Source organism: Juglans regia, chromosome 4 (genome assembly GCF_001411555.2).
Source record: "Juglans regia cultivar Chandler chromosome 4, Walnut 2.0, whole genome shotgun sequence".
Lineage (NCBI taxonomy): Eukaryota > Viridiplantae > Streptophyta > Magnoliopsida > Fagales > Juglandaceae > Juglans > Juglans regia.
The window spans coordinates 855,300-878,626 of NC_049904.1; the positions used below are offsets into that span (position 1 = coordinate 855,300).

Here is a 23,327-nt window from a genome sequence, read left to right on the forward strand (position 1 = left end):
TCTCATCATTATAATTTTTTAAAAATTTCACACAAAATATAATAAATAATTCAATTTTTTCAAATATTAAAATAATAATAATATTAAAAAATAATATTTTATTTAATTTTCAACTTTTATCTAAAACTATCTCATCTCATCTCACCATCCAAACGAAATCTTAATCTAACTTTCTTAACACAATTTCATATCTTGTAATCGTAAATTATGCCAATGGTTCACATTCACAACTATTTTCATGATAAAAAAACAAAATTCTAATCCAAAAAATAACAATATACAATTGAATGATTGCCGAAACATAATTTTATTACTTGAATTAAGGGTCAACGATTTGACCCGTAATTTATTATTTTGTTATTAATATTTGATTGGGTCGATTTATTCAACTAGATTGTCTATATGTATTAGTTTAAATATTTATGAAAAAAAAATTAATATCCTTGAAATATTTTAAAATCAAAGAGATACCGTATGGATGAGATTGCTCCTTTCTCTAATAGTGTATTCACGCAATTAATTACATATAATGAGTACTATTTAAGTTGCATAGATTCAAAGACAGCGATGATCCTCCATGCATAAGTACTTTGGTTATAACCTCATGGGCAACAAAAAGTCATCCATCCGTTACAAATAATTTATTAAATAAAAATATTTTTAAATTTATATTTTAATATATAAAATATATACCATTAATTTGGAGGTTTGTCTCCCATTTAGAAAATTGGGGGATATCTTTGAAATTTCTCCATGTGTGCCCACCAATGTTTGCTTTGGAGCTTAGTAATCGAGATCGACTGGTTAATCATTGAGGGCATATGCTTTTGTAAGTCTTGTCAAGATGCTTTGGTAAGGCTCGGACGAGTCTTCATCATGGTAAGATTATCTTGATCTATCTAATTGTAATTTGTTTTTGAATTTAAGGATCATTGGAAATATTTTGAAGTTCTTTAGAAAACTTTTAAATGAATTTTTATGATAATGATGAACTAATTAATTTTTTTTATGATTTATTAGATCTATTTCATAATAAAAATAACTGACGTATTATATAAAAATATGTTAATTTATAATTTTTTTTATTGACTAGTTATTTTGTGAACTGTTTAGTTCTGTCCAATGGCTCGTTTGGATAGTTAAATGAGATATGATGTTTTTAGATGAGTTGAATAAAATATTGTTAAAATATTATTTTTTAATATTATTATTATTTCGAGATTTGAAAATTTTGAATTATTTATTATATTTTGTGTAATAATTTTTAAAAATTATAATCATGAGATGAGATAATTTTAGATAATATGAGATGATTTTTATATCCAAACTAATCCTAACACGTGTTTGGAGAGGAAAGTTTTGAGAAATCTTTCTAAATTTTGTAAAATTTTTATTCTTTTACGTAGAAAAAACGCGTTTCAGAAGGAAGTAATATGTTTCTAAATTTTGTAAAATATAATTTTAATTTTATAGTTAACCTTTAGCATGAATTGATAATTAATTTAATGTGTGGTGGTTTAAAAAAGAAGAGAGAGAGGAAGAGATCAGACATTGATAAGCTGGCTCCAGCATCATTCCACCTTCGAATTTAAGCAACTGTATTGACAGCTCGAGCGTACGCATTGTACAAATGTACAATTGCTGAGCTGTTTATTACCAAAACGACATTGATGTGTGCCAGTGAGTTCTACCTGTGTTATTTTTATTTTATTTTAATCCAAAATGCACCTACATATTTGAATAAATTTAAAATTTTGTATGAAAATATCGTTTTTTTAAATAATGAATTCTATTTTTTTAATATTATTATTATTTTAAAATTTTAGAAAATTAAATTATTTATTTTATTTTGTGTGCTAATTTAAAAAAATTATAATAATTATATGAGATGCTATAAGTTTAGAGTAGTGCTACACTTACTTACAGTTTTACTTATAAGATTCGTTTTGTTAATTTTCTTTTAAAATTTAAATTTTATGATTTTCAATATATCAATAATTGATATATAAAGAAGTAAATTTTTTTATAAATTTTTTTTAAGTACATTTAGGCCTCGTTTGTTTTGGGAAAACTTTTCATCTCATCTCATCTCATCTCATCTAATCATTACAACTTTCCCAACTTTCAATACAAAATAAAATAAACAATTCAATTTTTTCAAATCCCAAAACAAAAATAATATTAAAAAATATACTCTAACAATATTTTATTCAACTTTTTAACTTTAATCTCATCTCATCTCATCTCCGAAAACAAACGAGGCCTTAACATTTCAGATTTATCCATAAAACTAGACTCTTAAAAGATGTTCATCCACGTGTCTTGTTTCTCCCACAAGTTTTTGTCATTTGCTTGATTTCCAAAGCTCATGACAAACGTTCACGGACTCAATGAACGTGGTTACAGAAATGGTTGAGCAAACTTGGACTCTTTTGAGTCCATTGAAAATGATGAGTAAAACAAAAAACAAAAAGGACCAAACAATGCATTGCACATGCAACATTCTTGATCCTACAGATTAATATCTTATAGTACTGATATTATTATATACAGCTTAAGATTAGATATCCAAAATTCTCTTAACATGTGGTTGCTCCCTATATTTCCATTCTCATTCTCTTGCCTTTCACCCGACCTTCTCTCCCATTTTCTTTTTGGCTTTTGGCTTTTGGTACTTGTATCTGCAACTTTTGTCTATTGATCATTTCCTTTCACACACAACCTCACCTTTTGTCCTTGACCTTTGGACTTCTACATTTGTTGTCCCATTTTCTATTTAGAAATACTTTAAATATAAATAGATTACATAAAAATAAATCTATAAATTGATATAACTTGATGTGGTACGTCAGATTATAAAGTTACTTTTATTATAAAGTAGATCTAACGAATCCTATGAAACTACATTAGTTAGTAAATTTACTTGGGTGCGGCTACTATGCCGCCCCATCTTGACCGCTAGGCATACCGCTCAGTATAAAATTTTTTTTAACATATTTAAATGCATTTAAAAAATAAAAAATATATATAAATACATTTAAAATCATTTTCTTAATCACTAAATAAAAAAAAAAATTGACTAGCGATCAAATTGAAGTATCAAAAGGAGTGGGCATAATAGTATTTTTCAATTTACTTTTATATAATTTTTTGTGTATGTAGCAGTTATTTTTTCTCTTTAGTGATTGCCAAAGCCTTGCACATTGCACTCTCAAGCGACTCTCTTCGATGGCAAACCATAGCTTGTTTCCATCTCTCTCTCTCTCTCGCCAATTTAATTGATGATCATTTGCTTTCAACTAGTTTTTGCGAGCTCCTTGTAAAAGTGCTACAATGTTGCTAAACTTTTCCGTGATTCGATCCCTTCTTTGACAAATTCAAAAATGTCAAAGCTTTATTTTTAAGTTTGTCACATTTTTAAAATCCTTGCTTTAATTAAAATTGATTCTCTTTAATGCACTTTTTTTTTTTGTAAGCCTTTGATATCATAAAGAAATTTATATCATCCACTATTGAGGAAAAAATAAATAAATATGTGATAAAGGTAAGAGAGATATTATAAGAAATGATATTTGCAGTTATAAAATGTACAAATATCACGCATTCCGTTTGAAAATAATGAGTAAATTGAGACTCGTATGAAAAAAATAATTTTTTAATAATAAATTTATATTTTTTAAAAAGAATACGCGATATTTACATAATCCATAACTATATATAAGATTACTCTTACCATTATAGCACCGTTGGAGTTAGAAAGAAACTAAAACAATATGGTAATATATGTAGAAATTTAGTGATTAAATAAATTTGGAATAAATCGTAGTATACTATTATCTCCCTTTATAAATGTATCAATTTAGAATTATCTCTTTTAGATATGTTTGGATTCGAATATGACTTGAGGTGACTTGAGATGAGTTGAGATGAGTTGAGATGGATTGTGAATAATAATGAGATGAGTTGTGAATAGTAGTGAAATTTGTGAGTTAAAGTTATTGAATAGTAATAAATAGTAGTGAGATGCGTTGAGAAGAGTTGAGATGAGTTGAGATAACTTGCGAATCTAAACAAGCAATAAATGGATAATGCCACTTCATTATAATAAAAGAAATGATAGTGTGATATGTTGAATTTTTCTAAATGGATAATACTAACAATAATGACTTGATTAAGTATGATTTTCAATTTGTTTATTGAATACCAATAAATATTCCAGAAATAAAAAATACCCGTTGCTATTTATTTCCAAAATATAGGCAAGAAAAAAGTTTTAAAAAATTATGATTAACAAAGAGAAACAAGCATAATCAATAATATATGAAAATTTTTATTTATAAATCGGATAACATATTTAATAAAATATTTATATAAAATAATTTAATTTAGAAGAAAAAAATTTAAATTTTAAATTTTACAACTTAAATCTTACTATTTTAATAAAGTGGATGATATGTTTTATATATTATTTATTTTTATATAATCTATTTAAAGGATTTTTCAATAAATATATAAGAAGTCGTAATTTTATTTTTTGAGTAATAAAATAATAAAAATGATAAGATGTCTAAAAAGAGAAAGAAAGAGGAAGTGGGAAAAATTGGAAGAAGGAAAAAACTTGTAAAAAAAGCAGAAAGAAAAGTCACAACACACAAAGAGAGTCTCTTACAAAATCCTCTTAAAACTATTCAGAGAGATTTCTGTTTTGGCTGCCGCCACCACCACATGCGCCTCTATCGTTCTCTTCGGGGTCTAGGGTTTGTAGGGTTTTCAAAGACCTTCAGTTGCTTATCTAGGGCTTTTCGAGCTGGATTCTCTCACTTTTCTCAGACGCATCTCCATGCGCCGCTGGTTTAGTGGCTTCGTTGATTAGATAGGCGTCGCTTCTCTCTCTTCCTCTTTCAATTGATATCTGACTCTCTCAATCTTTGCCATACTAATTAGCTCCACTCAAAAGCCTAGGGTTTGATTTGTTCATTTTGAGATACTATGGCTTTCCGTTCAGGGCAAGTGGTTGGTTTGCCGATTGGGTTTGCACTTTGAGGGGGTTCGGGAGATTTGAATGGCATTGGGGGATTTGATGGCGTCTCGGTATTCGCAATCTTCGGTTGTGACAACGGTGGTCTCGAATCACTTCGACGAGTCCGCTTCGAGCCACGAAGACGGGGATTTGGGTTCACAGAGAAGGGATTCGGAGACTGCCAGCAGTAGTCATGGGAATGCGTCGGCTTCCACCACTACGAGCATGGCATACTTGCCCCAGAACAAAGTGTTTTGTGAGCTTCGGCACGAGGCCTTCGAGGCTTGTGTGCCTACCGGCCCATCCGATAACGGTTTGGTTTCGAAATGGCGACCTAAGGACCGAGTATGCCCCCCAGTCTCTGTTGCTGCTCCTCTTTTTGTTATACTGGATATTGAATTGCTTTTAGGTTTAAGTTTGTTGGATAATATGGCAGAAATTGATCTTATTATTGACTCAGCTGCAAATTTATGATCTAAATGAAAACCTTTATTTGGGGAACCCGGTGCCTTGAAATAGTGGGCTAATTTAGTCTTTAATACTGGTAATTGTTGAAAAGGTGGCATTTCTTAAACTGATTTAAAAATATTGATAAATAGGCTTTTTAGCATTTAGGTGATTGGTGCTGTCGTGTAGAAATCGAAGTTATTTTACCTGTTTTAGTATGATCTGTCCAAATTGTAACAGATTTGACCAAGACGTGGGAAAATGGACTTTCTTTCTTGCTCGTTAGTGCTCCCATATCCCTATTATATTAGTTTAGCTGTTACGCCGATGCATTTCAATTTCGTTGTTGTGCTGGTAAGTCGTCCTTCCCTGTAATGGAACTTTCACAGGTCCTGTTAGTTGACCTAAGCTAAGCACCGTTAAAAATGAGTATGCATGGTTGGACTCGTATTTTCCTTAGATGTATGTGGTTAAATTAAGTCCTCATTAAGGGTTTTGTGTGACCATATTGAGTGTGAAATTTAGGAAAACCCTTGACGATTTCCGAGGCATCAAAGTTGTTGTCTTGTGTGCATGTAATAATTGTAATTTAAACCATGCTAGGCATTTTATGTGTTTCATTTTCGTAGAAAATAAAGTTGATAACGATTATGCAATCTGATATGTGAAAAGTATCATTTTATTCAGTTTCTTGTGTGATCTACAATTGATAGGAAATATATAGCATGAGTTTCTAGGATTTCATAGACTTGTGAGGATCGTAATTTTGTGTTTTCTTGGCTGAGTCCTATAATTGCACCAAAAAATTTTGTGTTCATAATTGAGTTCAAAATATTATCCAACTTTAAAATTTAGTTCATAGTGGGGTGGGGCTTTGGGGGTGGTTGGTGCACAAATGAGGTGAGTGAACCATATGGGGTGGGGCTTTTGAAACCCATAAGAAGAGGATGGGAAGCTTTCTCTAGATATACTCTGTTCGAGGTGGGCGATGGATGTTGAATCAAGTTTTGGCATGACCTATGGTGTGGTGACAAGGCTCTTAAAGAAGCTTTTCTTGGAATTTATGGACTTGCAAGGTCGCAGGAAGGCTCAATTGTTGATCTATTAGAGCTGCCTGATGGTGTTCCTCAATGGAATGCCACCTTCCTCAGAGCTGCACAAGATTGGGAAGTCGAGGCATTCACTAATTTCTACAACCTTGTCTATTCTACTAGGTAGATAGGTTCATCTAGAGTTGAGAAAGGGAAGTTTTTTGTTTGGTAATTCAATCAGTCTCTTATCATGAACAAATCTCTCTCATTCTCAAGGAAAAGTATTTGGAAGATGAATGCACCTTTGAAAGTAGTTTTTTTTTTTTTGTATCGACAGTTTGCTTGGGAAAGATCCTCACCTTAGACAACCTATGGAGACGTCGGATAATCGAAGTGGATTGGTGTTGCATGTGCAAAAAGAGCTGGGATACTGTGGGCCATTTACTTCTTCACTGTGAGGTGGCATGACCTTATGGAATGAATTTTTTGCTAGGTTGGGGATAGCTTGGGTGATGCCGAGAAAGGTAGTTGACTTCCTAGCTAATTGGAGAGGTTTGTGTGGTAACTCACAAATCATAGCAATATGGAAGATGGTCCTCATGTGCTTATGGTGGTGTCTTTGGAGGGAGATGAATGATAGAAGTTTTGAAGATAGCGAGCAGGCAATGGACGAGCTTAAGAGTTTTCTTTTTCACACTTTATTCCATTGGTTGATTGTATTAAACTTCAATGGTCTAAATATCCTTTAATTCCTTGTATCCCTGGTCAATCATGCCTAGGTCTCGCTCTTGTATATGTCTCGTGTTCCTTGGCTATGCCTAGTTCTCATCAATAAATCCTCATTTACCGATCAAAAAAATAAATTTAGTTCATAGACTGAATGGAGCACAACATTGTGGTTAGAATCAAATCTAGGAACATGGTCCATTGTTGATCGATGAGTTGCAGTTTAGAGAACTAAATATTTGCATAAAGCATTAAATACAGAGCTTAGTCATATTGAGTGCCTATACATGCTATAGTTCTATTGCTTGCCCAACCTACTAAGGTAGTTTCTAGGTCTGATGACACCATTTAGTCTGGTTGAAGTTTCTGAATGTCTAGTATGAGGCTGTTATTTTTGAATGGGAATCGTTAAGAAGCTTGGAGTATATCTTGCAATTGATTTTTCATGAGGGAATAAAGCTTTTCTATTTGTTGCTCAAACCGAAAAAGGTATATTGGGAAATAAGGAGGCCTCCATAAACAACTGACCTTCAATTATCTTTATGGTTCTAACTTGTCTCTTAACTTTTTTTTTCCCATAAAATGATACGATAAATTTTTTGATGAGTAAATGATACGATACATTTGAGATAATATGGTGCATGTCTCAAGTTCTCTAGACTAAGGATCTTTTCAAGTGTAGCTGTCCAAACAAAGAAAGATACTCTCAAGTTAGGTTTCCTTCTCCAAATATAATTTCCATGAAAAAGTAGTATTATCGTGGGGGACTAATGTGCTATAAAAGGACTTAAGCTCATACACCCCTATCTTGTATAAGCTCCAATACATCTTGTCTTCTTGGCCTTGTCTCAATCAAAAAGTATATAGTCAAAAAGTATAAAAAGAGGAGAATGAAGCTTTCTTTTTTAAAACCTTATTCCTTTGGGCAGGGGCAATAGATTATAATGGGCTTAATCTGCACGAATTTCATATATTGGTTGTAAATCCTCGTTAGGCTTACTCATTCATACATCATGTAGTACAATGCCTATTATTATGAATAAAACTTCTTGCCTATAAAAAGAGAGGTAAAGAGGTCCAACAAACTTCAATGCCATTGTGGAGAGTCACCACTGAGGCACCATACCCTAGCAACATCGAATATATCCAAAAAGATTCCCTCAAGCAGGCGATCACCACACCCTGCATTATTATAATTTTATCTTTGTTCCATCCCCTACCTTATACTTAATAGGCCAAGGGAACTCCCCCAACCCTTGCAAATGTTCTTTCATGATCCAATCCCATAGCTTATATTAACCTCATATGACTTTTGACTATTCATGTCATGTGACTTTTGACCCTTGACCCCATTCACGGCCATGCTTCAAGTTTACCACCATTCTCCATAATCTCTCCCTTTTGTTAGAATAGCGCCACAATCACTTCCTCAACATAGCTCTATTGAATTAAGTAAACTTTTGATACCTAGGCCACCTTCCAAAATTGCAGAACATACCTTAGCCTAGTTCACCAAATGAAATTTCTACTCCCCCAAACCATTCCATAAGAAATCTTTGATACCCCATACTGAGCAATGAGTGTAGGTGGTGTATGGGGTCACAAATTGGTTGGGAGGGAAAAGTTCTCTCTTTATAGTGGTTCCAAGGGGACTTCAATTGTACCATTGACTAGTACTTTTGAAGTATAGCTTAGATGTGGTTTGGGCCTTCGCTTAGGGCGTTACCAAGTGGTATTAGAACCTATCCCAACCAGATTTATGGGACTTGATCCATGCCAACTACGATGGAATGACGTGACGAGGATATTGGAAATTTCAAGGGGGAAGATTGTGATACTCCATACTGAGTAGTGATTGTAGGTGGTGTATGGGATCTCACGTTGTTTGGGAGGGAGAAATTCTTGCTATTTATAATGGTTCCAACGGGACCCAATTGTATCATTGACTAGTCATTTTGGAGTATGGCCTAGATGTAGCTTGGGCCTTTGCTTAAGGCGTCGCAAAAGCCCTCTGTAACTTCTTTGCCATGCCGACAAGGAGAGTAAACAAAGACATAAAGCTGGTGGACAGGCTTGAGAGTGTGTTCTTAATCAAGGTACCTGCCTTCTCTAGAAAAATACAACCTTTTTCTAGCTTACCAAACGATGTTCAAGCTTATCCACAATGCCCTCCCAGAGTGTTATTGCAGTGAAGACACCCAACACCCTAAGCTGCAAGCCAAGCCATCAAAATTACCCACATTACCAATTGGTAGTATCTCAGACTTGGCTGAATTGACTTTCAACTTGAAACTGCTTTCTAACCAAAGGAACAGGCAGTGAAAATAATGCAAATGCTCAGGGTTTGCATCACAAAAAATTAGCTTATCATCTGCGAATAATAGATATGGGACAAGTGCTCCCTCATTATTAGTCACCATTGATAAGCCTGAAAGCAGGCCCTCCGACACCAATGCTAAGATCATCCTACCCGAGGCCTCTTAGTTTTGTATGGTAGCTGTGGAGTCTCTCTCTCTCTCTCTCTCTCTCTGTCTGTCTCTGTCTGTCTCTCTCTCCCTCCCTCTCTCACTGCTTCCTTGTTTTAGTATATTCTGGTAAATGGGTCTTGGGACAGTTCTATCTTACACAGATTCTGCTTTTGATCAACTCCTTTTTGTTAACTGCAGATGAAGACGGGATGTGTTGCTCTAGTTTTATGCTTAAACATTAGTGTTGATCCACCTGATGTAATCAAGATATCTCCTTGTGCCAGAATGGAGTGCTGGATAGGTGCATTTAAAGCTGCCAATTTTCTTCTATTCATCTGGTTTTATGGGTTGTTGGTTCGTTATTAATGTATTGTCATTTTGCTTCTATTTTTCTTGTTTTGGGATTTTAAGGATTCTTTCGAGTCTGAGCTGTCATATAATAGGTCTCCAATACTTCTCTTTCCTTGCTATGTTATTAGTGAGTACTTCTTATATTATCTGGCAAATGATTTTATTTCATTACTTCTTCTCGGTGGGATGTTCTACAGAGGTGGTTGAAATTAGTATAAATGTGTTAAAAGGGATTCAGTGTTGTTGTTCAGTTTTAGTATCTTTCAATGGTAATTTTATTCATGCTGATTTGAGTTAAATTCTGGACTTATTTTTGGATTTGTTTGATGAATCATATGCTGTGCTTAGCTATGTTGTGCTTATGATTTATGTTTCTTTTCCCCTTTCTGGTACATGTGTTCTAGCATGTTATATTGTTTCTTTTTCACGAAAATGAAGAAAAAAGCAATAATTTGGAACACACTAGTTAACATCAGAATAACAAGAAAGATAATAAAAATTAAGAAAAAAACACAAGGAAGATAATAAAAATTAAGAAAAAAATTTCATCTTGCACTTTAAAGGAAGAAACTATGGTGCTAAATTAGTATAATTGAGAGCTGAGAAAAAGAAATAATTGGAAAAGTAAAATGACATGAAAAGTGCTTGAATTGAAATTACAAAACTGTGAGCAGCATTCAATAAGCCTGAAAATGCCACTGAAGCAAAATTACAGAATTGTCATCACAATTCAAGAAAATCATAAAATTTCCATTGAACACATTCTGGACAAGAATGCAAATTTTGGCCCGAATGACCAAATAGACCAGAATGGTAGAAAGTCACTGAAATTTAAACTGAAATTTAAACTGAAATTGAATAGGGACTAAAAATAGGTCTTTCTTGTTTTCTAATATTCTTGCATCTATGCAGATCCTTTTTCTATGATACCTCAAAAAGCACTCGAGACAATTGGAAAAACCTTGAGTAGTCAGTATGAAAGGTGGCAACCAAAGGTCAGAACATTTTTATCATGTATTCGTGTGACATGTTACGGTATCAGGTTCATTTTTAATATATTAAAAATTAGCAGGCTCGCTATAAGTATCAACTTGATCCTACCATGGAGGAAGTGAAGAAACTTTGTAATACATGTCGTAAATATGCCAAGTCAGAGAGAGTTCTGTTCCATTATAATGGACATGGTGTGCCGAAACCTACGGCTAATGGTGAAATTTGGCTCTTTAATAGGGTCCGTTACTGCTTTCCAACCTTCTTTTTTGTGATGTTTTATTGTCACTATTAAATAGCTTGTCAGCATGTTCTAACTTATGTTGTTGCAGAGTTATACACAGTATATCCCCTTGCCAATCAGTGACCTTGATTCCTGGTTGAAGACTCCATCGATATATGTTTTTGACTGCTCTGCTGCTGGGATGATTATCAATGCCTTCACTGAGGTACCAAACAGTGTCTTTGCTACAAGTCATTTGACATGGTAATTGGGTAGCTTTAATTTAGGGGCAGGTATTAATGTTATCCTGACTGTTAAGGTAAATATTGGATTGTTTCTTGATAGCTTAATGACTGGGGTGCTTCTGGATCCTCGAGGGATTGCATTCTGCTTGCGGCCTGTGAAGCACACGAGACTCTTCCACAGAGTGCTGAATTTCCTGCTGATGTGTTTACTGCTTGCCTCACTACTCCTATAAAGATGGCATTACGATGGTGAAATATATCTCCCTGTTTGTTGTTCAGTTTGACTACTAGCTGAAACTTTTATCTCTTTTCAGGATGTTTCATTGTAGATAATATTGTCTTCTGAATCCTGAATTTAAAATATTATTTTCCTGCTAAATCAAAATTCTGTTTTTAGTCGTTCTATTTGTAGTAATTTTTTTAGTATGAACAATCATCGTGGAGGTATCATGAGAGAAAAAGCATAAGTTATCTTGTCACTTTTTAGTATGAACAATAATTGTGGAACACCCTAATATTTATGGAGTAAGTATTGAAGTAGTGTTTATTAGTCTATGATTTCTTTCTCATCCGCAAGAAAGTTAAATTGTGAGCTTATATTTTCTTTCTGATACAAAATTTATTGAAATTTCTCTACGTGTCGTTGAGCATTAAATTTAGGTGAGTATATTGGAGAATATTAATTTTAGTAAGCCATGTTATATAATGTACATTTAGAAAAATTGAAAGTTCATAATTTCGATCTAATTGGAGTTGTGACTAAGGGAGAGGCTTGTGGACCAATATATCATGATGACCCTCTTATCAAGAATTTTTTTTTTTTTTTTTAAAAAAGAACTTATTTGATCCTGGGTATAATATGCTGTACTCTTTTAACAGCTCTCCATTTTATCTTCTCCAGTTACTTGATTAATGGAGCCTGGTTGTGGTCTTTGTAGTCATTTAAAGGTTTTTTAGTAAGTGGTTGAAACTTCATTAAAACGCACAGAACGCACAATCCCAGTACAGAGAATTTATGCAAGAGACACTTGTGTAGAGAGAGAAAAAGATACAAGAAAGTCATTGAAATTAAGCCCATTAAAGTCTATAAAAGCTGTCCGAAAGATTAGAGAATTGAAAAAGAAATCTTTGTATTTGATCAAGAGTTGGCTTGCAGCTCCTTCTGCTGTTTTCATCTACTTTTGTGTCATCATGGGTATAGGGTTCCTTTCCCTTGATAATTACGAGGCTTGATGCTGATTTTTTGTGCGTGCTTTTCACTTTAAGGTGGTTATGTTTTTTAACAATACACTTATAAAAAAAATGTTTTTTAACAATATAAATTACTAATACCTATAAAAAATTAATGATAAACTACTGATGCTAGTAGTAGATACGTGGAGAACAGTCTTTTTCCCTTTTTGTTGGGATGAATGATCAAGGCACCTCTTTTTACTTATCAATAAAAAAAGAAAAAAAGAAAAAAAATGATCAAGGCACCCTTTTTGCATCCCTTTATTAGGACTTGTCCAATTATGTAATAGGGAAGTAACTCTATCCTGGTGCCTATAAACAGATGCACCCCTATTTTACCAGTGTCACTGGGTTGCTTCTTGTCAGATGTTTGAACATTTGAATTGTAACTTTGTGTGCACGAACATAATCCACTTGCATTATATTGGAGTAGGCCGTATTGCTTCAGATTCAGTTACTGGCTTGGTTTGTGAGCATCAGCTAATGACCTATTTTGTTGTTGTTTGTTCTGCCATTTAGTAGTTATTTAATTGGATTAATTGTGCAGCTGTCTGTGCTGCATTTTTAAAACCGTTTGTAAGTGATATATGCATCAATGCATGCTCACTGACCTTCATTATCTCTTGTGGAGGTATGTGTTCTGATTTTTTATTTAATCCTACAAGTTTTCCATGTATTCTTTGGGCCATCGCTGATTTTTTATTTTACCTTTTGTTGTTGCAATATGGGAATTGAAGAAAATTGAACTTAAGTTATTGAGTGGTTAATTATCCATGTGTTAATTGGACTTATCAATCGGCATACTTTATCATAGGTTCTGCAAACGTTCCTTGCTTCACGAGTCCCTTGATGATTCCCTCATAGATAAAATTCCTGGCCGCCAGAATGATCGGAAAACACTTCTGGGTGAATTGAACTGGATTTTTACCGCTGTGACTGACACAATTGCATGGAATGTTCTTCCTCATGGTAAATTTTTAACTTCACTGATTTAATGCTTCATAGCATGGCCATGAGCTGTTCATTTATGCTTCTTGTTAGTGGTACAATTACCCATTACTTAGTTTTGCGCTGCAGATCTTTTTCAGAGACTGTTCAGACAAGATTTGTTAGTTGCCAGTTTATTTCGAAACTTTTTACTTGCGGAGCGAATTATGCGTTCTGCTAATTGTTCCCCCATCTCTCAACCAATGTTGCCACCAACCCATCAACATCATATGTGGTATGCAGGAGATGCATGTATATTTTTTCGGTTAGGTGTTTATAAAATTTAATTATTACTGTCACTTTTTTACAATGCAGGGATGCGTGGGACATGGCTTCTGAGATTTGCCTTGCTCAGCTTCCATCACTGATTGAGGACCCTAATGCAGAGTTCGTAGTATGTTCTTTTGGGTTTTATTGTACTTGTTTTTATTTCACTCTGGGCTTGCATGATTTTAGAATTTAGCTTATCAAGGGAATTACGAAGAATGATGCTTTTGTATACTCTTATCATGCTCTTTTTGCTTTTGTCCTCTGAGTAGCACATGTTTATGTTGTTTCAGGCTAGTCCATTTTTCACTGAGCAGTTGACAGCTTTTGAGGTATGGCTTGACCATGGATCTGAACATAAGAAACCGCCAGAGCAGTTGCCCATTGTTCTTCAGGTGCAGCACATTACTTGCTCTTCAGTATTGGGGGCCATCATTCGGCCATCCTTCCTGTATAATGGTGTATAAATTTTCTGGGATGTAGGGATGCTTGCAATTTTTTTTTACCCAAATTGCCTGCTGAGTCCTATTTCTTGAGTTGTTAGTCCTATCAGTAATACAGTATGGTTGTATTAAGAATTGTTTTAGAAAATTGTTTTACAAGTGCTAATTCAAGAACTAACAAGGAAATGACTTGAGTTTGGTTAGTCTCGGTTTCAATTTCTTGAAATGGAGATGATAACACAGTAAAGCCTTCTGGTATAGCCATAATGTTATGATTGATGTAAATTGCTTTGACTGACAACTTTTAAAGTTCTGGCTGCTGGTGGAATGGATTTTTTGTTCTTCAATGGATCAGTCTCGATGTTCCCAATCGTCTTTGCTTATAATAACAAGTCCATAAACCATCTTGGTTTCAGGTTTTACGTAGCCAAAGTCATCGATTTCGGGCACTGGTTCTTCTTGGAAGATTCCTTGATATGGGACCCTGGGCAGTAGATCTGGTAGTTACTGGTAGCTTTAGTTTTGCTTCCCTCTTTCCTCTTTTATTGTAGCGATTGGCTCAATGAGTTTCTTCTCTATTTTTGCAGGCTCTGTTTGTTGGAATCTTCCCATATGTCTTGAAGCTATTGCAAACAATAACACCAGAGGTTCGGCAAATTCTTGTATTCATATGGACAAAGATTCTTGCTCTTGATAAGGTATGCTAAATCTACACCATAGTGTTTCCGTAGATTTCAGGTTTTTTTTTTTTGTCAGAAAATCAAGTTGCTATTTATTCAAATGGAATTAGTTATGGTGGAATTTTGACACTTTGGTAGGCCTCCACCACAATTTAGCAAGGTGAAAAATTGGTTTATTCAACCTCGTCTCTTGAGGAATTTTCTCTAATTAGTTTTTTCTACAGGAGCCTAGCAACTATCTGTATGATATCCTATAATAAAGCCCTCTCGTCATTGTCTTCTTCCTCTTCTTCATGCCCATCCCACTACTCGAAAAGGTCGCATAGTCCCCCAACCCTCCACGAACATGACCTAACCAAACCGAAATCTATACGCCATAGAGAGGGATACAAACCAAACCCTAGAAATTTGAGGGACTGAGAGATACTTTGATACGCTTTTATGGCTGGCATTTCTTGGGACGCATTGTGTTCTAGGGAAATTCGTGTTGATTCATTTTGGAATAGGGCTCGTGGTTTGAAACCCTAGGAGAAAGAAAGTGTTCCCAATTTCGTGGCTCCCGTCCCAGTTCAGTTATTAAATACCATACTTTGTCATAACCAGAATCCATTTGGTGAGATTTGGATGATTATGGGGTTCCCAAAACACGTAGCGATAGAATCAAAATTCTTTACATTGTCAAAGGATGGAAGATTCATGCTTATAACTGAAAGGAGCTGGAAGGTGGTGAAGGAGATGAGGTTGGGGCTGTCCATGGTGTAATGGTTTGCCAAAATTATGGAGGATTGCCTGAAGGGCAAAAAGAAGGATTTTTACACCACGACAAGGGATGACAATAGGAGTTTCATTGCACAGAGATGTTCAAATGCCCGCGGTCGCTACATGGTGCTAGTAGAATACGGGGGTGGCAGCTGATGTAGCTTTATTTTCATACCAGAGGATACTGAGGGTAGAGGATCAAGGAGGATGGCAGAGGCCTTGGGGGAGTTTGAAAATGAAAGTAGAAACTTGAGTCGTAATTGTGGAGAGGCATCACAGAGGCCGTTGGTGGAGGCGAGCCAACCACAACACCGCTTATACAGGGAGGCTTTGATACAACCGATGATGCCAGTTTAGTCCCGTGAGTGGAACAGGGGTGGAGAAAATGGAATTAAGGCAGCTCAGAGAGGTGTCCCTGGCAAGGCCCCTCATATCGTTGGTACATCAAGTGGTCAGTGGGAGGGTGGTGGGGGTTGGCTCGCTGTCAGGTTGGTAGAGGATGGCGTGCACAGTTCACTATTGGATGTGCAAGCACAACTGTAGGAGAAAGTGGAGTCCTTAATATGGTACGTTGAATCAAGTGGTCCTAGCACCCTTGATAATCAAAAAGGTGTGTTGAGGAGGCAGGAGCCTTGCATGGGCTGGGACTTGGAGACAAGGTATTTACATGGGCCTAGGCTTGGGCTTGAATTCAACAAGGACTTAGAACGTGGGCAGCTAAGAGTGGGGCAGTTTCTAACGGGCTGCTCCCATGGGCCTCAACCCGTGAAGTAGACTAGAGGAAAGGAAAAGCTCGGGGCCCAGCCAATGTGGAGAGTCCGAGAGGGTGGCGACTTTGGGCCTTCCACTAGAGGGAGTTTGTCAACCTCCCACGTAAAGGCTCCGATTGACTCGCGACCAGCCGAGGAACTCTTGACGGGACCCCATATGGTGACGTCGACGACAATGGTGCCATGTTCTCACCGCCGTGTGCTGGGTCTTCAGCACATCACAGATTGATGGTGCCGATGAGTAGCAGGGAAGAGGATTCTATTGATTCCCAGGTGGTATCCGCTCTGGCAAAGGTTGTACAACAGGTTTACGCGGCTCGAGTTCTGTTTACAGAAGCTGTAAGTGAAGATGGTCCTCCCAATGGGCTGATAATCTCTACACAGGGTTGCTCTGAGTGGAAAAGTAGGTCTTTGATAGTTGAGGATGAAATGGGGGTGCAAATGGATTTGGAATGGGCTACTAGAGATGAGATCGATTGAGTTGGGGAACCAATGCCCCTAAATTGCCTGTTACAATGTCAACACTGTTTTTGATTGGATCTTGCACAAGGTGAAGGAAATCCAACATTGTTTGGGGATTGAATGCGAGGGTTTCGAGGAACAATTCATTGGCTTGCTTACTGTCATTGAAGTGGGTCATGTTAAGCCCGAGAAATCGGGCTCCAAGAAGTAGAGAGATCTAAAGAAAGTAACATGGTCTATAAACTGTGAGGGCAACTCAAGTAGAGAACGATCAAAAGGGAAAGGGCCAACACTTTCTTTATGAAGCCAAAGATTGTATTTTGGAATGTCCAAGGGCTTAATGGGGATAATAATCACCTTCAGATAAAACATTTGTTGCGTGAGTGGAAGGCGGACATTGTGTGCCTGCAAGAAACCAAGTTGGAAGTGATTCCAAGAAGTTTAGTTCGAGGCTTATGGAGCTGTCCATATGTGGATTGGGCTTATCTTGCATCTGTTGGGGCTTCAGGAGGAGTATTAGTTATGCAGAATAGAAGGGTGGTGGAGAAAATGGAGGAGTACATAGGGGAATATATAGTGGCATGTTCCTTTTAAGAGTTTGGAAGACAACTTTGTGTTGGCTTTTGTTGGTATCTATGGGTTGAACTTAGACAGTGAGAGAAGACTTCTATGGGATGAGTTAGCTGGAGTATATAAATGGTGGGACCTACCATGGTGCATAGGTGGCGACTTTAATGACATGCTTCCCAAGCGAATGCACAGGAGAAGGTAGGTTGCGGCCATCAATGATGGAGTTCTCGGAGTGTATTTTCGATTTGGGATTGGTGGATATTCTTCTCTTGAGCGGAGCATACACTTGGTCTAACATCCAAACGTGGTGTAGAAAGGACAGATTCCTAGTATCCTCGGAGTGTGAAACTCATTATTCGGAGCTATGTTAGAAGAGGCTTCCTTGCCTCTCTTCAGATCATTTTCCTATCTTGCTGGATTGTGTAGGCATTCAAGGAGGGATGTGGTATTTTAAATTCGAGAATATGTTGCTTAAAACTGATGGTTTTGTGGATAGGGTCAGACAATGGTGGTCCTCATATCAATTCTAGGGCACTCCTAGTTTCATCCTTGTGGGCAAACTGAAGGATTTGAAAAAAGACTTTAAGCTTTTGAATGCTCAATCATTTGGTGATATAGGCGACCGTAAGAAGGCTATTTTGGAAGAGCTACAGAAGGTAGAGAGGATACAAGAGGGTCGGATTCTCTCTTTGGATGAAGTCTCTCGCAAGACAGAGTTAATTTCAAAACTAGAGTGGGTTACCATAGAGTGACCAACTCTCATAGGAGAACTAATACTATTGAGAGGCTGAATATAGATGGTGCGGTATGTACGGAGTCCCCTGTGATTAAAAAGCATATTATTGGTTGTTTCGAACATTTGCTTACAAAATAGGTGTGGAGGCCAAAGCTTGATGGACTAGCATTTGAGTCTATTGAGCAGCAGCATGTCTCTTTGTTGGAGAGGCCTTTTGAGGAGACAGAGGTTCATGGTGTGGTGAGAAGGATGGTTAAAGACAAAGCACCTAGTCTAGATGGCTTTTCTATGGGATTCTTTCAGTCATGTTGGGATGTGGTGAAGGACCTAATGAAGGTGTTCTAGGAATTTTTGTCGGTTGGAAAATTTGTCAAAAGCCTCAATGCCACTTTTATTGCTTTTATTCGCAAGAAGATTGGTGCATCAGAGGTGAAGCAGTATCGTCCCATTAGTCTTTTGAATGGCGTGTACAAGATCATTACGAAACTCCAAAACACATTTGTAAGGGGTAGACAAATTTTGGACTCTGTTCTCATTGCTAATGAATGTATTGATAGTAGATTAAAGTCTGGAAATTCGGGTATCTTATGCAAGTTGGATATGGAGAAGGCCTATGATCACGTCAATTGGAATTTATTACTTTACGTGATGGAGAGGTTTGGTTTTGGAGAGAGATGATGCTCGTGGATTCGGTGGTGCATATCCACGATGAAATTCTCAGTTCTGGTAAATGGCAGTCCATATGGATTTTTTAACAACTCTCGGGATCTAAGACAAGGGGATCCTCTATCTCCACTCCTTTTCATCATGGTCATGGAGGCACTTAGGAGAATGATTTTTGCCTTCGTTAACAATGGTTTTGTGGCTAGTTTTTCTGTTGGTGACATTAATAGGGGTACTCTTAACATTTCCCATTTGTTGTTCGCAGATGATATTCTAATTTTTTGTGAGGCAGATAAACCAGATTCGGGCATAAAGGGCACTCCTACTATGTTTTGAAGCCATATACGGCTTGAAAGTGAATTTAGCCAAGTTAGAATTGGTTACAGTTGGTAACGCTCGCAACATTTGGCGGTTGGCTGGCTCTCTTGGATGTAAAGTTTCTTCTCTTCCTATGTGTTACCTCCGATTTCCTTTGGGGTTGCATGAAGGGCTACATCTATCTGGAATACAATAATTGAGAAGATTGAACGTAGATTGGTAGGTTAGAAAATATTGTACTTATCGAAAGACGGAAGGGTTACCTTAATCAAAAGCACTTTGTCAAATCTACGAATTTATTTTTTATCTTTATTCCCGATTCCAGCTAGTGTGGCAACCCGTATTGAGAAACTTCATCGGTATTTCCTTTGGAGTGGATTAGGCGGTGAATTCAAATTTCATCTAGTAAAGTGGGAAAATGTGTGTTCCTCAATATAATCTGGTGGGCTGGGCATTAGAAACTTGAGGGTTTTCAATCGGACCCTTCTTGGAAAATAGTTGTAGCAATACAATATGGAACTAGAAGCTCTTTGGAAATTGGTGATTGATCCCAAGTCTAGAGGCTTGTGGGGAAGGTAGTGCACTAGGGAGGTACAAGGGACGTGGAGTGTGAGTTTGGAAGCATATTAGAAATGGGAGGTTTTTGCTGGTCACACTAGACTTGTGCTGGGAGATGGCTCTAGAATTAAATTCTAGTACGACTTATGGTGTGGAGATAATGCACTCAAGGATTCTTTCCCTTTAGCTTTTAGGATTGCATGTGAGAAGGAAGCTTCAATGGTTGATCTCATGGGGATAGTTGGTGATCCAGTCCAATGGAATGTGAGCTTTACCAGAGTGGCCCAAGATTGGGAAATTGATAGCTTTGAGGATCTCTTTAGACTCTTGTACTCCATGAAACCAATCCCCCAAGGATCTGATACGTTGTGGTGGGTACCTGTAGGAAAAAGGTATATTCTCAGTTTGCTATTTCTATAAGTCACTTACACAGTTACATAGCAATCGCTTTCCATGGAGAAAGATCTAGAGAAACAAGGGACCCCCCAAAGCGACATTCTTTGCTTGGATCGCTTCTCTGGGTAAGATTTCGACAATGGATAATGTATGGAAACGCAAGGTGATTATAGTGGATTGGTGCTGTATGTGTAAAAAAAGTGGGGAGATTGTGGATCACCTTCTATATTGTGAGGTTGTTGGAGTGTTATGGGAAGATGTATTGAGATGATTAGAGCTGGCCTGGGTTATGCCTGCCATTGTGGTTGAGCTTCTAGCCAGTTTGATGTCGGATCAAAATAGAAGATTATTCTTACTGCTAGTTAAACAACAGAAGTTAGAGATTAAGACTAAGAAAATTGCAAACAGTGTTAAACTCTGAGATTAAGGTTTTACTATAAGAAAAATCCATCCCCTTCTGAAGCCCACAAGTCGGGCTTAAATAGGTAACGAAGAATGGCAAAATTGTAATTAAGGCCAAACCATAGAATAAGGAATAAGATAACTATGACTAAAATGTAGCCTAAGAATCCAGAATAAAATCGTTACTAAAGATAAACATTACCATAAAAGAAAAATAACCAAAAATGAAAAAGTTGACTAAAGTTGACGCTTTAGAGGTAAAAATGACTGATTTTGGGGTCGCAAGGGGCCCACCAGGATGAAGCATGGTGACCATGATGTTTGTGCCGAAGAGAGCTTTCCAGATTGGGGTCATATGCGCGATTCTGACACCTGTAGCCAAAGTTATAGTTAAAATACGGATGCCGCCACTTCTCCTCGCCCAACCAAGAGATAAGTCTTCTCGCCCAACCAAGAGATAAGTCTCGTCGTCTAATTTAGGGATAAGTCTCCTCGCCCAACCTAGAGGTAAGTCTCCTTGCCCAAGTCTTTATCTCTTCCCGCCTACTTAAGTCTCCTCTCCCAAATTTGCTTCTCTTCGTCCAAATCTTTATCTCTTCTCGCCTACTTTGCGCTGGTCTACCTTCTCTAAGTAGTCTAGTAGTGCTTTTAATGTTGCATCTGTCAGCTGACTCTCATCGGTCTCGGATTCAGACTCGGATCCCCCTGCATCACAGTTGGACAAATCTAGGCAGTATTCCACAAATCACAGCTGTGGAAGATTGTTCCTATCTGTATTCTGTGGTAATGACTGGACATTTGAAGACAATGAACGCTCATTGGAAGAGCTTAGATTACTATTTGTTAGAACCTTATTTTTATGGGTTAAAGCTGTTGATTTCAATGGCCTTGATTTTCATGTTTCTATTTCTCCTTCCTAGATAGGTGTCACACCTCTTGTATACCATCTTGTATACTTGGACTATGCCTATTCTTTTTAATACACTCGTTTGCTTATAAAAAAAAATGATATCATTTTTTTTTTTATAAGTAAAAATATTATATATATAAAAAAGGAATAACCAAGTACACTGATATATATAAGAAAACACTTGCCCATTGAACCCAATGACTCAAAAAATCAGTGAAAAACAATCCAAAATACACTAAGCCCGACCCCAACCCCAACCCCAACCCCTTGTTTCCTGTAGAACTAAAATGCTATCCAAATACCCAACCCCAACCTTTTATTTCCTCCTTTAGAACTAAAACTTCACAATGCCTTCCCTTTGGATTTCCCTCTAGTTGAGCTACCACTCTTAGTGTCGTAGTTGATTGCCCAATGAAGACGTTGTAACTCCCTGTTTTTCTTGAAATTTGATTTGGTTTCAAGCGCGTGGCTTGCCTCAATAGCAGTAATTACTTCTTTAAATTGGTCTTCACATCATCCATGTGAAATTCCCACAAACTGCTGAATCTCGCTAACTTTAGACAGAATCCAATCTGCTATTGGAGGAAGAGAGACCAAGGGAGCAACATTATCCCCAGACACAGCATCCAACTGCACTCCCGCCTCTGGACATTCCTCTATACAAGGCACCAACGCCAAACTCATTGGTTCTCCAGCAACTCCATTGGTTCTCTCCAATGATTTCAGGCCCATTGGAGATTCTAGGGTGACAACAAGTTCCTTCACCTCTAGGGTGGTATCGGATTCTACATCTCTTTTAGACCTCGGCAGTACACCATTTTTGTTCAACTCCGATGAGGGAGCCATAGTTTTTTCAGGGACCAAGGGTGTAACAAGAGGCGAATGGCATTCCATTACTGATGTCTCAACGCCGATACTGGATGTAGACCCTGCTTCAAATATTTCAGATTTCCTTTTGACCCGCCATATTCTCCTCTATCTGGTTATGGGGACAGGGCCGAATCCGATTTTCCGTTTTCCTTTAGAGTTTAAAGGGTTCGGGCCCGTCTTGTTTCTTACAACTCTGTTGTCTCCAGCTGAAATTAAGTCTATTTTCGTAGACAAGCAAGTTATTGCTGCCTTCAACTCGACCAGTTGGGTTTCCATCTCCTATAAAGAATTGTGCATCTCTACAAGCGGGTCTTGAGTGGTTATTTGCAAACCCCCCTCATTCTGAAACCCCGAGGCATGACCCGTCTTTAAAGCGGTCGCATAGGATTGCCTCAACACCGAGAATGTACTTGGGTCTTTCCCTTCCAAGCTCTCTTCTGCGCCACCTACATGTTTTCTATAGCCCCCCTGCATTTGAGTTGGAGGGATTGGCCCCCCTCCAGCACCTCTTTGTCCTTCCATATGATTGGTCTTGCTGTGGGAAAAATCATGCAGTACCTCCCCCATCCTTCTCCAGCCACTGCCCTCCTCCTCGGGGATGAATATAAAATTCCTCCTCCTTCCACCACCACCATACTCCTCTACTGCCATATAACATCCTCAAGAATTTGAGCAGCGATGTGTTGTGAAAGTATGTCTGCCTTCCCGGACAGTGGAGTAAAAATCTTGTTTCTCATTTGTACACGCAGTCATGGCCTTAGCCAGCCATTGTACTGTTGTTGAACCCAGAACCAATTTCGAA

At 37.2% G+C, this 23,327-nt stretch overlaps 1 protein-coding gene across 1 annotated transcript in view; it reads left to right on the forward strand.

The window, feature by feature from the left end:
* Positions 1-4,639: 4,639 nt before the first annotated feature.
* Positions 4,640-23,327, forward strand: part of LOC108989989 (regulatory-associated protein of TOR 1-like) — a 29,248-nt gene continuing 10,560 nt past the window's right edge. The window contains exons 1-12 of the mRNA XM_018963789.2: positions 4,640-5,365; positions 9,891-9,993; positions 10,956-11,038; positions 11,116-11,274; positions 11,366-11,482; positions 11,602-11,750; positions 13,549-13,703; positions 13,812-13,956; positions 14,037-14,115; positions 14,282-14,383; positions 14,848-14,931; positions 15,019-15,129. Of these exons, the coding sequence (XP_018819334.1) occupies positions 5,063-5,365; positions 9,891-9,993; positions 10,956-11,038; positions 11,116-11,274; positions 11,366-11,482; positions 11,602-11,750; positions 13,549-13,703; positions 13,812-13,956; positions 14,037-14,115; positions 14,282-14,383; positions 14,848-14,931; positions 15,019-15,129 (1,590 nt within the window). The 5' untranslated portion in view covers positions 4,640-5,062. The remainder of the gene's footprint in view (positions 5,366-9,890; positions 9,994-10,955; positions 11,039-11,115; positions 11,275-11,365; positions 11,483-11,601; positions 11,751-13,548; positions 13,704-13,811; positions 13,957-14,036; positions 14,116-14,281; positions 14,384-14,847; positions 14,932-15,018; positions 15,130-23,327) is intronic.